The sequence below is a fragment of the Glandiceps talaboti genome, chromosome 4, assembly GCF_964340395.1.
Source record: "Glandiceps talaboti chromosome 4, keGlaTala1.1, whole genome shotgun sequence".
In the NCBI taxonomy this organism is placed as follows: Eukaryota; Metazoa; Hemichordata; class Enteropneusta; family Spengelidae; genus Glandiceps; species Glandiceps talaboti.
The window spans coordinates 17,326,111-17,341,267 of NC_135552.1; the positions used below are offsets into that span (position 1 = coordinate 17,326,111).

The 15,157-nt window shown below is 34.7% G+C and overlaps 1 protein-coding gene across 1 annotated transcript; it reads right to left on the reverse strand.

The window, feature by feature from the left end:
• Window positions 1–63: 63 nt before the first annotated feature.
• On the reverse strand, window positions 64–7,090 carry LOC144434254 (uncharacterized). Its single transcript, XM_078122707.1, has 3 exons — window positions 6,642–7,090; window positions 2,278–2,482; window positions 64–650 (listed from the first exon to the last, which is right to left on the reverse strand). Exons 1-3 carry the CDS (start codon window positions 6,822–6,824, stop codon window positions 64–66), a joined length of 975 nt encoding a protein of 324 aa, XP_077978833.1. The 5' UTR covers window positions 6,825–7,090.
• Between the last annotated feature and the right edge of the window lie 8,067 nt (window positions 7,091–15,157).

The following is a 15,157-nucleotide window of genomic DNA, read 5'->3' on the forward strand; positions in this document are numbered from 1 at the left end:
ATTATCAATACAATGAACAGAAGCTAATTTCTGGATCTAGTTGACAGTCTATATCTGTCATAACTAGATAATACTGGTAGGAAGAGAAGAACTGATTGACAGTATGGCTAATACTGCCAATAACACAATATCAATGAACACAATGTCAGCTGCTGAGATATCACAAATGACAGTCTTTGGGGTGCAATGTTGAGGTAAAATATCATCCATTTCTACACTCAATGAATAGTTTGCATTATTTGCATATTCACATGGACCACATGTTGATTTGTCTGGGCAGTGCTCTGCAGGGGTACACCAGCCGTAAACACCAATATAGTAATGTCCAGTGCGGAAGTTAGGATCAGATGGGTCAAGTGAAATAGTACGCCGTACTACTGATGCTAATTTCCATGAATGGTCTTTTATATTTGGCTTTGGAATGGACCACGATACCAACAACTCTGGCCACGAATAACTTGTTGGACATTTACTAGCATCCATGCAGTTTTCTAGTCTAACGTTAACTGACACACACTCTTTGGGAACACAGAAACGATAGTAATGGTAGCCTTCTGCCAGCAGAGTCCCTTGCACAGTTTGACCACTCACATCATCTAGTTCTGGGTGCTCAGTGGGGATACTCTCGACTAACAATGTAAATATGGAATCTGTATTATGAAGGAAAATGGAAAACATTGTTACATGATATAAATGTTGATCTACAAATATTACACAAACTTTATGAAGTACATAGAAACTAAAAAGTGTCACTGCGAATTCCATGATGTAGATAAGGGCCAGTAGCAGGCAAAAACAACTGGCTATACTTCACAATTTCTAGCCTGCCACTTTTTCAGGAATTTGTGTTTAAAAATTCTTTGTTTCAACCACTATATATCCACTATTGGGCAGATTCATGTTTCTCCCTTGCAGGTATTACAGCCTTTTCCAATTTGACTTGCTACTTTTAATATTAGCTACATCCCCGGTGATGGTGCTTTAGCTAGAGAAGCCCAGAACAGAATAAGAGAAACCAGGTACAACTGGATTATTTTCACTTATATTGCACCAAACATTTCACTGGGAAGTAATATAACTTAAATCTGGTAGATTTTACCTACTCACTTTTACTAACTACCTGCAGCAAAAACATTAACAGTATCAAATTTAAGTCAAGACATTGTTGATCAACAAACTTTACTTGACATTACTGTCAATATTTCACCATTTCTGTGTTATTTATTCTCGGTTATTTCCCATGACATTTGCATGACCTGACCAGACTTTGTGAATTAGAATCAGAATCAGAATGTGATGTTTATGTCAAGTATACACTAATGTTCTTTCAGTATATGACATGACACTATGTTGACCAAGTGGTCAGTTTTAGAATGCATAACTGTAGTGAGTTCATAGAGTTCATTTCAGGTTTTATGTTTTATGTTTGCAAGTCAGGATTAGGGTACGGTCTATTTGAAGAAGGTGCCCACATCTCTGACCCAGACCAATAACATCGAAAACAAACGAAAGTATATATGGTAGAACTAGAGGTAAATAAAGTAATCAAGCCATATTATATATCAGACTGAGGTTAGGTATTACACTGCAGTTAGGAATAGGGAATCAGTTAGACTCCCTAGTTTAAACTTGGGAATCAGTTAGACTCCCTAGTTTAAACCTGATTTATACTGTTGTAATGAGGGGACACAGTAGTCTAGTTCCTGTACAGTTATCGTTACGATTTACAACTCCACTCATATGTGGTTTAGTTAGAGACCGCGTTGGCAGCCAGACTATAGGGACACAGTTGTTCTATAGGCCCCATCAAAAAATGCAGATCTCTTAGAACAAGTAATGATCAAGTAGTATGAGGAAGTAATCTTTACAGTCTGAATGTGGGTGTTGTGGTCAAGGTTGTACCGTGGAAGGGCCCAACTCTATAGGAGGGCCTGCAAGTCATTCTACTGAGGTTCGCAAAACTCATATCCTGGCCATAATGGGTTTATCATCATATATACTATGTAGTGGCACAGAAACATCATTTGAATCCCATAACCACATGACTTGATTGTGAAACATTATTTTATGCTAACAAACATAAAGATATTGACAAAAAATGGAAACCGAATCACTGAGCGAACGGGTGTTGACAAACATGCTACTTACCGTATTTGGGAAAACGTGTGCCATGGAAATTGGATATGGAAAATTATTGCATGGGTTTGACGTGTGTTTTCCATTGAATTACATAGGAAGAGATACTGTGTATGTGATTATATTACTTATAGTACTTACTTTCGTCACCAGTATGCACCTCTTCACTGCAGAATGCATGTACACCAATATAGTATGTACCAGCTTCAAAATTAGGATCCCAGGTAGATATTGTCAGGTTCTCATGTCCCCAGTCGTAAGATGACCATGCTAGACTTCGTTCTGTGGGATACAAAACTGGATACCTAGACACATACAGATCTGGTTCACCTTGACTTCTAATGACCTTCAGAAAAAAAAATCAAAATGTAAACTTTTAGGTATTCAGCAAAAAACTGCAAAAAGTGTGACTGCTATGCTATGACTACTATGTCTGCATAAAGTACAATGTAGGTAGGTTGTAGGGTTGCTTCTTCATAATACACCAGAAATATCAAAGGTGCACTGAAAGACTGTGCGTATCAAACACATTCAAACACAAAGTTTACATTGGACAGTTTCACGTTTTTATAAACTTGACTCCCTAGAAGTTCAGTGAGGGTTTGGTGTTATTAAATGCAAGAAGAATCAAACTGAACGACACTTTTCACTTACAAACATGGCAAATTTAATGTAACCCTAACCAGGACTCAAACATCAACCCAAATGGCAAGAGGCCAGTGTTGGCCACATGCAACCCATATCTTTGGTGATTTGAATTATAATTTCAAAAATTCGGCATACATATTTGGGTCTCTTGACAAATGACAGGTCATTGAGTGTAGGTTGTACATGTCACTCACTGTCATGTCATGTCACTTTGTAATTATACTTTTCAGATTACACCATATACTTTGTTTTTGGTTCAGTGCATAAACAATATATTTGGAGTTCTTTCAAACCTTGTCACTTTTGTCATACAAAGGTCCCATGTTGGACACAATACAGAGTTAAAGACGAGTGTGACATGATTTCCTGTACATTGATTTGATAGCCTGTGTTTATCACTGATAGTGAAATGTTGAATGCAATTAACTCCTTTTGTCATTTTAAACACAATTTTAATCTATGCTCTGACTTTTTTTTAATGTACATGTATATCAATTTTTTTATTAATAAAAGCCCTTGCTGACAAAATTAAAACAATCTAAGACACATTCACATTTTAAACCCATCCTAGGATCATTCACCATTCATTTTAATTTCCATATTATTTGTCGTTGTTTTAATCTTCTTAGTGCCATGTCAATTGTTAACACATGTTAATCTTTTTAAGTGTTATCTTAATTTTTCCTCTTGCTTTTACATGTCACTTGTATTATCTTTGCAATGTTTTATTACATATATAATATCTTTCCAACAATCATTAGTTTTCAATTTTATTCATCTCTTATTTATGAGTGCACGTGGAAAACCAATTTCTAATATATAATATAAAATATTATTATGATTTTCAAGCTTTGATCAAATACATTTTTCAACTTCACAGGGACATTTGACAGATCAATTTTCCCCTTTTCAATGTTAGTAAAGAAATTCATTTATTGTTGTACTGTGAAAGAAAACTTACCACACTTTGGAGAGTTTATAGACCATGTTACATGTAAAAGAGTTTCTTTGTGTGAAAAATTTATAACTAGGAAAATCAACAAATTCTTCCTTCTCTAAAGAAGTTGACTCCCCTGCTAACATATTCAAAGGAGAATGCCACTCTAGGAATAAAGGGAAATTGTTGTAAATTATTCATATTCTTGAGTATGGAAAAAATACTGAATCAAGTCGTGTGGGAAATTATGTAAATTTTCTAGGCAACACAATGGAAGGCAGTTCATGAATATTCAATGTGCATGTGTTCCATACTCATGAATATGCAGTGTTCAACCATTCCAAATTTATGAGGTTAGCCCCCATGAAACAACACATGACCACTAATAAGGGTTGCCACTAAACAAAACATAACCAATAATCTTCACTTCGTATTTCTCAGCAATTGCTTATAAAGTGATGTAAAATCATAAAATGACTTTCTACGATCCAAAGTTTACAAACATGCCTTTATTTCCTGGACTGGCGTTCCCATTTATGAATAACTATATTTTTTAGTGTTTTCTGGCGATGGAAATCTGAACTGTAATGCTTGGTGTGAACATGTAACTTAATCTTTGTGACCCAAATAGCAACGACAAAATACAAATTACAATAAAATAGATCTGTAATAGTTTTTTATCATTTACTTGAGAGTTTAGAACTAAGATAAAGTAGTTCAAGGATCAAATATAGTTAAAGCAGTAGCTACTGCAAACAACTAGAAAGGAAAATAAGTTAAAAACATTCTCATTTATATCTGGGAAACAAAATATATCAAAAGATTAACACTGTCTAGACATATCAAATTGACATCAAGATGTTAATTTATGCTAATTTATGCTAATTTAAAAACATTCCATCTCGGACACCCACAATTCAATATTTAACCAAACAAATGATACAAATGTCAGACACTTATAGAGTACAAGTTTGTCACTTTATTTCATGACCTTAACCATTTTGATTGAGCTGCAGCCATATTTTCCATAAAATCTAACATTTTCTATCATAACTCAAAATAAAGTATATACCAGACATAAGTCATTAGAATGACATACTTTTCAAGGTGACATTCATATAATGCCAATAGAGTGTGCACACAAGGACATGCTAGGTGAGTTCTTTAAAATCACAACAGCGTAAACTGTTTCTTTTGTGTCAAAACAGAGGAAAACGCATACTAAAGTTGTTAACAGAGACAGTACAGTTTGATGACCCAGAGTTCCTTCAATCCTTGTGTGTTTGACCACAGACCCCCACCAATGGTTGGTGGAGGGTCTATGGTTTGACCATAGACAGTCATGGTTTGACCAATAAACAACTTGTTGGGGTCAAAAGGTCACACAGTATAGATGCTTTGACCTAAATGCATCCTTACAAAATAATAGAGTTAATTTTTCAAAGTTGTAATTTTGATGCAAGGATACAATCCCATAGCATGCACATCTCAAGGCCATTCACATTATTAGATCAACAGTGACTAAAAAAATAAACAAAATATGACAGATTTTGGCTTCAAACTTCACCTTCTCTAAAATCTTAAGTTGAATCATGCCAACTTTCTACGTCTCTATATTGTGATATTTCATTAATTTTTGTTTGTTCCATAAATACTTGACATTTTCAACTACATTACTGCAGTCTTTGTCAACAGACTCACTGACCATGACTGTTCCCCTTATTCAGAACATGTGATCTGACAGACATGTGAGCCTAACAATGCAGGGGGTCGACCTCTATATGTGCCTACTTCTCTATACAGTTAATGGAAATGGACACTCATGACTGACCCCTTATTCAAAACATGTGATCTGACAGACATGTGAGTCTAACAATGCAGGGGGTCGACTGGTAAATGCGCCTACTTCTCTATACAGTTAATGGGAAATGAAATTATTTGACCAGCTCTGAGCTCTCATCTGAATTATGAAAAGTTAGAAGAGAAGTATTATTTATCCTCATTTCACAAGAATTATATTTGTGTATACATTATACGGATAGAAAAGGTTTTTTCTTTTTTCTTAGTTCTTCAGGCGTGATTGTTCTCACACAAACAACCACACCCTTTTGAGAAAGTTTAAGGAAATGTTTCAAAGAGATATTTGCATTTGTTAGCCCAGTAACTTGGCTACTGATCCGGGTTGACAATGTCATTGACTAGACCACATATTAGGCCAGAATGTCAAGTCCGATAGCAAAGTCTCTGGGTTATTACATTGTTAGAAATGCCCCGTCCTGCGAAAACAGGTAAATCTATATTGAAATAATTGAACTAAAATTATGTTCAGCATTTCATAAAGATAAGTCTTTGCCCTTTATTTCAAAATTATGACTGACAAAAACAAACCAATGAACTGAGTAAAAGTAACGTTTAACTGACACACATAAATAGTTAATATTAAATCAATTTATACAGTGGAGAAGAAAATGCATGCATTCAGACATAATTCTCTCTAAATTTATTAAACTTGAACCGTTCAATTCAACGTAACAATATGATAACAATATGATGCAGAGATAATTTTAATTATGCTTGATGTAAAAATATTTGTATTTATTATTGAATTATACACTTCTCAACTAATCAACTCAAAAGTTTTTATCAAATTATCATAAATTGTACAAATACAAAAATCAAGTGGTTTTTCTTTTTTACATCAAGCATAATTAAAATTATCTCTCCATCATAAGTCGATGTTTTAAAATTGTACACTAAAATCAGATGATAAAACTTCAGCTAGTCTGTCATCATACAGTTCAACCGTCCAAATTGATATCAAATTGCCAAATACTATGCCGCGAGTATGCGACTCCATCCCCCTGTCACAATATGTCCCCATGCCCGCATGTCATCTGGTTGTTGTATCGGATATGCTTACCTGCACTCTGAGGTCTTTACAGGGGTCTGTCACTTCAACTTGAAAATACTTGAAGTAATCACACTCGACTTCGAATGGCCCATTTTCTTTGCCAACCTCTACGACAATGTGTTTTGGCTGCGATGTATCCCCTCCGACTGATACATATAATATTAATGACACGATCGCGATGATAATATTCATAATTTGATTTGCAAAATTATATCTCCTCGTTTTGACAATTACTTTACGAAAATTGACCAAACGTTTCAACTAGTAGTACAAGTAAGCTTTTGAAAATGAAGTCCCCTGTGCTGTGTTCGATGGTCCACTCAACTTACGAGAGAAGAAATCGTATGCGTACAATCAGTGGCATGTGCTAGCAGTCAGTACTGGCTGAGCTCTTGTACTTGTAATTTGTATATGTAACATGAGCAGTTACATGAGCTTGTAACATGTAAAACAGCAAACATGCGCGTCAGTGATTGACCTCGGAAATGACCTCTACTGCGGACCTCGCTCGCAATCGATCTCGGCAAGTTTTGTTCGTCTGCCATAGAGGGCGTCAGTATCGCTGCACATGTCAAATGTATAAATAATGGATCCGGCTGGATCCACGTGCACTGGCACAACAGTTGTAAATGTAAATGTATATTGTTTCCGCGCCTTTTCCATCGCAGCACCGATCCTATGGAATGAACTACCTTTTAAAATCACTCCTAATTGTTCTATTGAATCTTTTAAACACACCCTGAAAACCCATCTTTTTAAAGTTCATTATGGAGTGTAAGATTTTAATTTGTCTCTTCGCTTTGTATATGGCATTTTAATTTTTTTTTTTTTTTTTTTTGTATGACGCATTTTAATACTTTATTGTATGGCATTTGTTTAGTATTTTATTAATTGGTACCTTTTATATGCAATCCTTTTTATTGTGTAAAGAGCACCGAGACGTAGTGTAGTGTGCTTTTAAGAAATTAAATAATAATAGTAATAATAATAATATTGTAACCTGGAAAAGGTGACTTTTGCAAAATTCATGATTTTTGTAAATTCAGCAAATATGTTATATATAACTTATCGTTAAAATATTTTCATATATAACTTGATGGATATGTGACATGTATATGTTGTAAATTTACGGTAGGGAATATCAATTAACATAATTATACAAACGTTTAGGTGATTGTAGTTGCACAGAATACATAAGTAAATGAATTAACAGAAATCTCATTACACAAAGCTCATTTTTGGGGAAACATCACTTTATGTATGTTCACCACTGGGGGCGCTGTGCATTTATGAAAAAAACATTGTGTGTAATGCAATATATGGTTATTCAGCACTTTGCCCACTGGTCTTGAGTAGAAATTTGTAAAGATATAAAGGAGTTACACAAAACAGAACATCTCAAGACAAAAATACTATAACATAGCATGTGGTAGTAAACAGTAATCTAACAAGGTATACCATTCATTATCGACTTGGAATTTCAATGTCGAGTGTAAAAAGCGTGCAATTTTTCTCAAAGTCTGGATATTGTTTTCATACGTCTTGTAAACTTATCAAATTGTGGATGGTTACAGTAATACAATGGAATGAAGTTTTCTCCGATATCTGTATAAAATGTGCTACAGAGTAAGAAGTGAAATTCATCTTCGACTGACGTTTTACAGTAATTATAATATCTGTTCTCTCTTTGAGTGTTGTTGTGTCTACCTCATTCAATCTGCAAGTTGTGCTGAGAGATGGAATGTACACAGGACGTTGCGAAGGTGTGGTTCATCTAAATTTATAAGATAACTCTCAGTAGTAAATAGTGACTTAAAAGTACAAAGAGTCATCAGTTAAGGATGTTATGAACTATGAAATAATCAATTATCAAATGATAATCAAAACAACCATCTGTTGATTGTAGGATGCATACTTTTATTATATACTGACGCAAAAATTGAATACATCGATGCAGACAATAAAATATCTTTGAAAATGAAAGGCACGGTGGAATTATCTTTAAAGTGCAGTTTAAGTCATGATTCTTGTGTCTACTTTCTAAAAGCAATGGCTCTACAAATCTATAACTTTATAAATATATCAAATTCAAAATAATTAAGCATGATCAAACTAAAATCACAGTATAAACAAACAAATAACTATCTTGATGTGTCTGCTCAGTTTAGTTCATGATTATTCTTCAGTCTATGTTTTCACACAATTGTCCAAATATGGCAAAGATATCAAGGAAAGTGAGAGAACAGACTCACTAGTAGAGGACAGAACCTTACTGGTGCATATTGTACCATAATCTTGGTTGAGTACCTGCATAAAACATGATAAACTCAGGTGTCATTTTTTACTACCTTTTGAAAAGTTGTCATAATATCAAAGTGGCCATATGGATGACAAATTGGTATTTGTTTGGATTTTTCATTCTTAACACAATTAATTGTACTATATTTTCCTAAATAAGTTTGTAACTCAATCAATTACAAAAAGCTAAAACGTGTGTAAAAATAATTTCAACATTTTTTAATGTTTTGCAATTTATTGAGTTACAAACAAGAATTTAGTATACATTGTTTCACATTGTTTTTTTTAAAATATAAAAACACTGTGAAGTTATTTCATGAATTTGTTATCCATATGGCCACTTTAAACTACAGGTACACTTGATTCTGTATTATATAGACAAGTTAAATTAGTAAAATTTCAATTCAGACAGACAGACAGACAGACAGACAGACAGACAGAGACAGCAGGCAGGCAGGCATGCATGCATACATATACATACATACATACATACATACATACACACACACATACACACACACACATACATACACACACACACACACACACACACACACACACACACACACACACACATACATACATACATACATACATACATACATACATACATACATACATACATACATACATACATACATACATACAGGAATTCTGTTGACAACTGTCAGCTTTGCTGATAAAGCTAATAACGATGACTAAGTTTACTTGTAGTATTCGTGCCTTATCAGAAAAAAAAAATACAGTACTGGACTTGTCCCTTCATACCCTTCTCCTTTCCTGCAAATATGCTGATATGTGGAAAAAAAACATCAGAAAGAAAATAAGAAATAAATTCAAACTTTTTTTTCTACTTTTGTTGATTTTTAGTTTCCAGAAAAATAATATTATACAACATTTTATGGCAAGGTATATACAGATATGGTTCTTGTAAAGAATATTGTGACTATGTATTAAAACAACACAGGAATATCACTGAATACAAAAAAAAAATTTTTTAAATAAAACTTTGAATAAAAACCAATAAAAGAAAATTTCTACTTTCTGTATCAAATAAATCTTAGGAAAAGTAGAAAAGCTGTTGATTATCATAAAGCAAAACAACATCAAGCTTGAAATTCACATTTCTATCAAGTAGATATGATAATAAAATACTATACTGTTATATACAAAGGAAAAGCTTAGCGTAATGATGCCTGCTGTAATTCTAACTGTCGCTTTCTAAAGACTACATATAAAACAAAACATTTAGATATTTTGGCATAGTGACATTCCACTCTCCAAAATTTGTGTAAATGAAATCTACACTGTTATCAGATTGCTACGGATTATATACAAGGACAAGACATTAATTACATTGAAGTCAAAATAAGTTTAATTTGCATAGTTATTGGATTGCATGATATGGAAGAAAATACTTTTTTTGGTAAAAGATTTTTCTACAAGTATTTGCATAGACAACCTGTTCCCTGTAGAACTTTCTTTGTTGCACAGTAGACAACTTGACAGAGATTTAAGATGATGGAACAACAGAACTTTGTGCTCTTCAGTCAAACATTCTTGGAAGTCTGTGTCTGTATTTTTGGCATAGTTTAAAAATTGTGCCAGCAATGTGAATCTTTGTTCAACAAACGATTGACTTTGTATAAAAATTACTAGTATCACATACATGCTAAGGATAATATTGCTCCTGAGGTATGCATTGAACATATTTACAGTGATTGTCTATACCTTGTTATACAAATGCCTAAAGTTTAAATCTCTGAAAAAAATAGACTACCTTTTGTAAAAAAGTGCAGGATTTTAGTGAAAATGGGATTAAAGCTTTGATTGATTTATTTACTAAAAGTACATCTTGATATGTTAGGTCTGTGATTCCACTTAAAATGATATGTCATACGTTGTTGAGATATTATAATTATTAGTCCACTCAACTATATCTAAACAGAGTGATACATAGTCTGTAAGCATGGTAAGGTACACAGTGACACTGACAGGGCGCCCTCACACATCGGTGAAGAGAAGCAGTGAGGGTGGAGCAACATGACGTGATACACAACATGGACAAAAAACAGAGTCTAAAACCTGATAATCTCACACTGCATGTACTGCCTAAATAGGATTTCTATTCCTACCGACATGACTCTTGAACTTGATATTCACAATAACAACTCACAAGTATATGTACACTTAAACCAATTAAATCATTGGCTACAATTGCGTCAGTGCAGTAAGGCCTAAGGTCATATCTGCTATGCAATTGAATAAGCAGATACGACCTTACTGCACTGACATGACAACATATTATAACAAAGTAACTTAAAAATGGAAATTTTTCTGTTAGACAAATAAAATGATTGTCTGGCTCAGGACGGCTTGATAATGACAAAGTTGACATCATGTGATGCCTTTGTCCAGATATGCTCTCATAATATCATTGTCATAAAAATATGAAAACAATCTAAAACCAATGACAGATTTACAGAATATTAAATAGTATTGAAATTCAAAGTTCATCAGATTTTCACCATGTAAACAGGTATTCATGTAAGAATAAGATGTAGACGATATGTCAGAGCAAATCAGTATTAATACATCAAAATTACAACCCAAGAATTATGGAAAAATAATCTATGGGTATTGAAAAAATACTTCCATTTTTAAAAATGTTTAAGATATGACCATTGAAACAGTGTGTATACATCTCAGGAAAATAGATGATCTCTGATGTCTTATTTTCTAAATTTAGTTTCAAATTGATAGGTTGATAGGTTGCTTGGTAACCATATTGATTGAATTCCAACAACACCTTATATCAGTTCTGTATCTCAAATGTAATGTTGTCATTTCTGATGTATTACTGATCTCTAAAGAGGCAATTGTAAATCTTGCCAGTGTAAACTATTCAGGCATTCTTCCAAAGATGTATGCTATGATTTGAGTAGTCTTTGCCACTTTATACAGAGACTGCATGATGTCAGAATTTATTCTGGTTTATCATATCTTATCTATCTATCAAACTAATGTTATGTTATGCCAAACTCTAACTTTTCATGTATCAAGTTGTTTTCACTGTCAGTGATACCACGGTTTCAGTCTTTGTGTAAAACTCTGTGCGACTACCTGTCTCACTCTTATTAGACTTATTATCTTTATCATTTGCATTGACATCATTTTTGTTCTTTTCATCCTCTGAATCACTGGAATCTTCACTGTCATCAGAAGAAGAAGAAGAAGAAGAAGATGATGATGATGATGAGGATGCCTTTTCTTCATCCTGTTTCTCCGGTGATTTGTCTTCACTCTTTTCTTCATCAACTTCTGTTTTCACTTGACTTACTTTCAGCCAATCACTTACACCACTTGCTGGCCTAGATGAACCGTTCTCCTTCTCGTTATCTTCTTTAGCACTCTCATCTTCTTTAATGCTCTGTTTCTCTTCTTCCTCTTTCTCCTTCTCTTTCTTGTCATCAATATCTTTCTCCTCATCTTTCTTACTGGTTACACTTTCTTGCTCGCCTGTGCTTTCCTGCACTACTTCTCCATCACCAGTCTCCTTTTCTACATCCTTGACAGATGTCTTGCTTCCAGTCACCTTTTCTACATCCTTGACAGATGTCTTGCTTCCAGTCACCTTTTCTACATCCTTGACAGATGTCTTACTTCCAGTCACCTTTTCTACATCCTTGACAGATGTCTTACTTCCAGTCACCTTTTCTACATCCTTGACAGATGTCTTGCTTCCAGTCACCTTTTCTACATCCTTGACAGATGTCTTGCTTCCAGTGTGTCCAGTAGCCAGACCTGTGCAACCACCACTAATGTCAGTATCTTCAATACTGCCACTTTTGGTACTCTCTGTCTCTTTCAATGATGATGAATCCTGTCTATCTCCATCCTTGATACTGACACTCTCCTTAACTGATGAGCTATCATTGTCCTTTCCACTTTTCACACTGTTGTCTTCTTTAATAGACGAGGCATCATTTTTATCTTTAGTGGAAGAAGTGTCGTTACTTGCTTCAGCATTATCACTCTTTTCTGTTGGTGATACCTTTCCATCATCAGACTGCTTTGAACTGACACTTATCTGATTGTCTTCCTGTGAAGATTTTTTCTCATCATCTTCAGTTGAAGGAACCAAACTTGACCATGGTCCACTCTCAGTTTGGGGTTTGTCACTCTTCTCTGCTGGTGAGTCAGCTCCATCTCTGGACTGTGCAGAGCTCTCTGCTACTTGTTCACTGTCACCCTGTGTTGGTTTCCCCTCACTTCCAGCAGGAGTTGTCGATCTTGATGGACCTTGACTCTCATCCTTACCTTTCTCACTATCAGCAGGTTGTGACTGACCACTAGAAGCTGTCGTCTCAACCAACTTATTCCACGTTCCTCCACTTTGTGTCTCAGTTTTATCCTTGTCTTCATCAACCACGTCATCTTCATCTTCTTCAGATGAAGATGATGATGATGAGGATGATGAGTCCGAGCTATCACTGTCACTACTGCTGTCAGTTTCACTATCACTACTACTGTCATTCATAGGACTTGTAACATGTCGACTATTGTCAACATCTTCTTCCTCCTTTTCTTCTTTCTGTTTGTCTTGAACCTTTTCTCTATCCTCTTTGTCTTTCTCAAGCAGATTTCTAAACAGAAAACAGAATTACATCAAAATGAATGCCTTCATTTTCGTTTCTCTTATTTTGTGTGCATAATTCTTCTCAATAGACCTGTTGCCAGTTCCAAGATGCATCACGCATTTCCACCATACAATGCCATGCATTCTGTATGCACAGGAGGGGGTCGCACATGCTACCCAGGGAGATGGTGGTCACCTGACCACACCCTGGGTTCACTCGTAAAATCCTTCGCTGTTGTTGATCACATTTAGAATTTCTTCTATAAAATCACTCACAATTAAAGAGGTCAACATGTCTTTCCATCATTTCACGATGAAAATGTTATTGCAAATGTAATAAAGACAAAACAAGCCGAAAGGTAACAACATAGGCAACATTGTCTCACGCAATGCATCTTGGAACAGGAAAATCGTCTATTGCATATATTCTTATCATCATCATGTTTTGCAATTAGTTACATGTTCCTTTAGCCATCACACTGGCAAGTGTCATATTCTTCAAATGTTTTGAGATTGTTAATAGTCATATTAGTTTAGTAAAGGAAAATGTCCTCACATTTTTTTTTTTAAATCTCCTAGTAATCTCCCAAGGGCTTCAGCATTCACCCAACTGTTTTGCAACACTCAGTCAAGATATTAAAAGAACACACTTCTGTTTTGTTTTTTGAAATATTTTTTTCAAACAGCATGTTTACAAAAACACTATTTCTTGAAGTATTTGATCATAAGTCTTACCCTAGCCAGGTAGATACTCTAGGTTTTTCTCCAATGCCTCCTTTCTTTGCCTTCCTTTCCTCCTCTTCTTTGGTCTCCTTAGCCTTCCTATCCCTTATCTTGACAAACAAAACAGGGGGGAATATTTATAGCTGGTAATCATTCAAATGTAAGGTAATATAAAACAAGGATAATCATACTTTACAGAATGATTGAAATGCAATATAGTGTGTGTGTGTGTGTGTGTGTGTGTGTCTGTGTGTGTGTGTCTGTCTGTGTGTCTGTCTGTGTGTGTTGTGTGTGTGTCTGTGTGTGTGTATGTCTGTGTGTGTCTGTCTGTGTGTGTATGTGTGTGTGTCTCTCTCTGTGTGTGTGTGAGTGTGTGTGTGTGTGTGTGTGTGTGTGTGTGTGTGTGTGTGTGTGTGTGTGTGTGTGTGTGTGTGTGTGGACATGTATATTATGCATATTTATATCACCATAATATATGTAAATGATTTTGCTGAGCACAGTTGTATCATGACCATTTTCCTATTTCAACTGGGAAATCGTCCATCAAAAGTCATAACAATGTCTACATCGTTCTTATCTTACAACCCAACTCAAAATTTCAACCATCCCTAATATCTTTAATCAGTATACACTCTTACCTTCTTCTCTTCTTCATCTTTTTCTTTCTTATAAGCCTGGGCTGCTTTCCTATCATCTGTAATAAATGAAATAACAGTATATCACATCATAGACTGAAAGATACATCATTGTTTGCACTCCACACTCACATAATATACTACAATTCTCGGTATCCAATATAGAATATTACTGCCTAGGCACATCATAAAAATAACGAACATTCAATTTCTTGGTCAACACCATAATT

What these genes read in the sequence shown, in the direction of transcription:
- LOC144434254 (XM_078122707.1), bottom strand. Translation starts at nt 6,824, where the DNA reads ATGAATATTATCATCGCGATCGTGTCATTAATATTATATGTATCAGTC. An exon ending in GTAAAGACCTCAGAGTGCAG is followed by an intron (nt 2,483 to 6,641) that starts GTAAGCATATCC and finishes TTTTTTCTGAAG; the next exon opens with GTCATTAGAAGTCAAGGTGA. An exon ending in GGTGCATACTGGTGACGAAA is followed by an intron (nt 651 to 2,277) that starts GTAAGTACTATA and finishes TTCATAATACAG; the next exon opens with ATTCCATATTTACATTGTTA.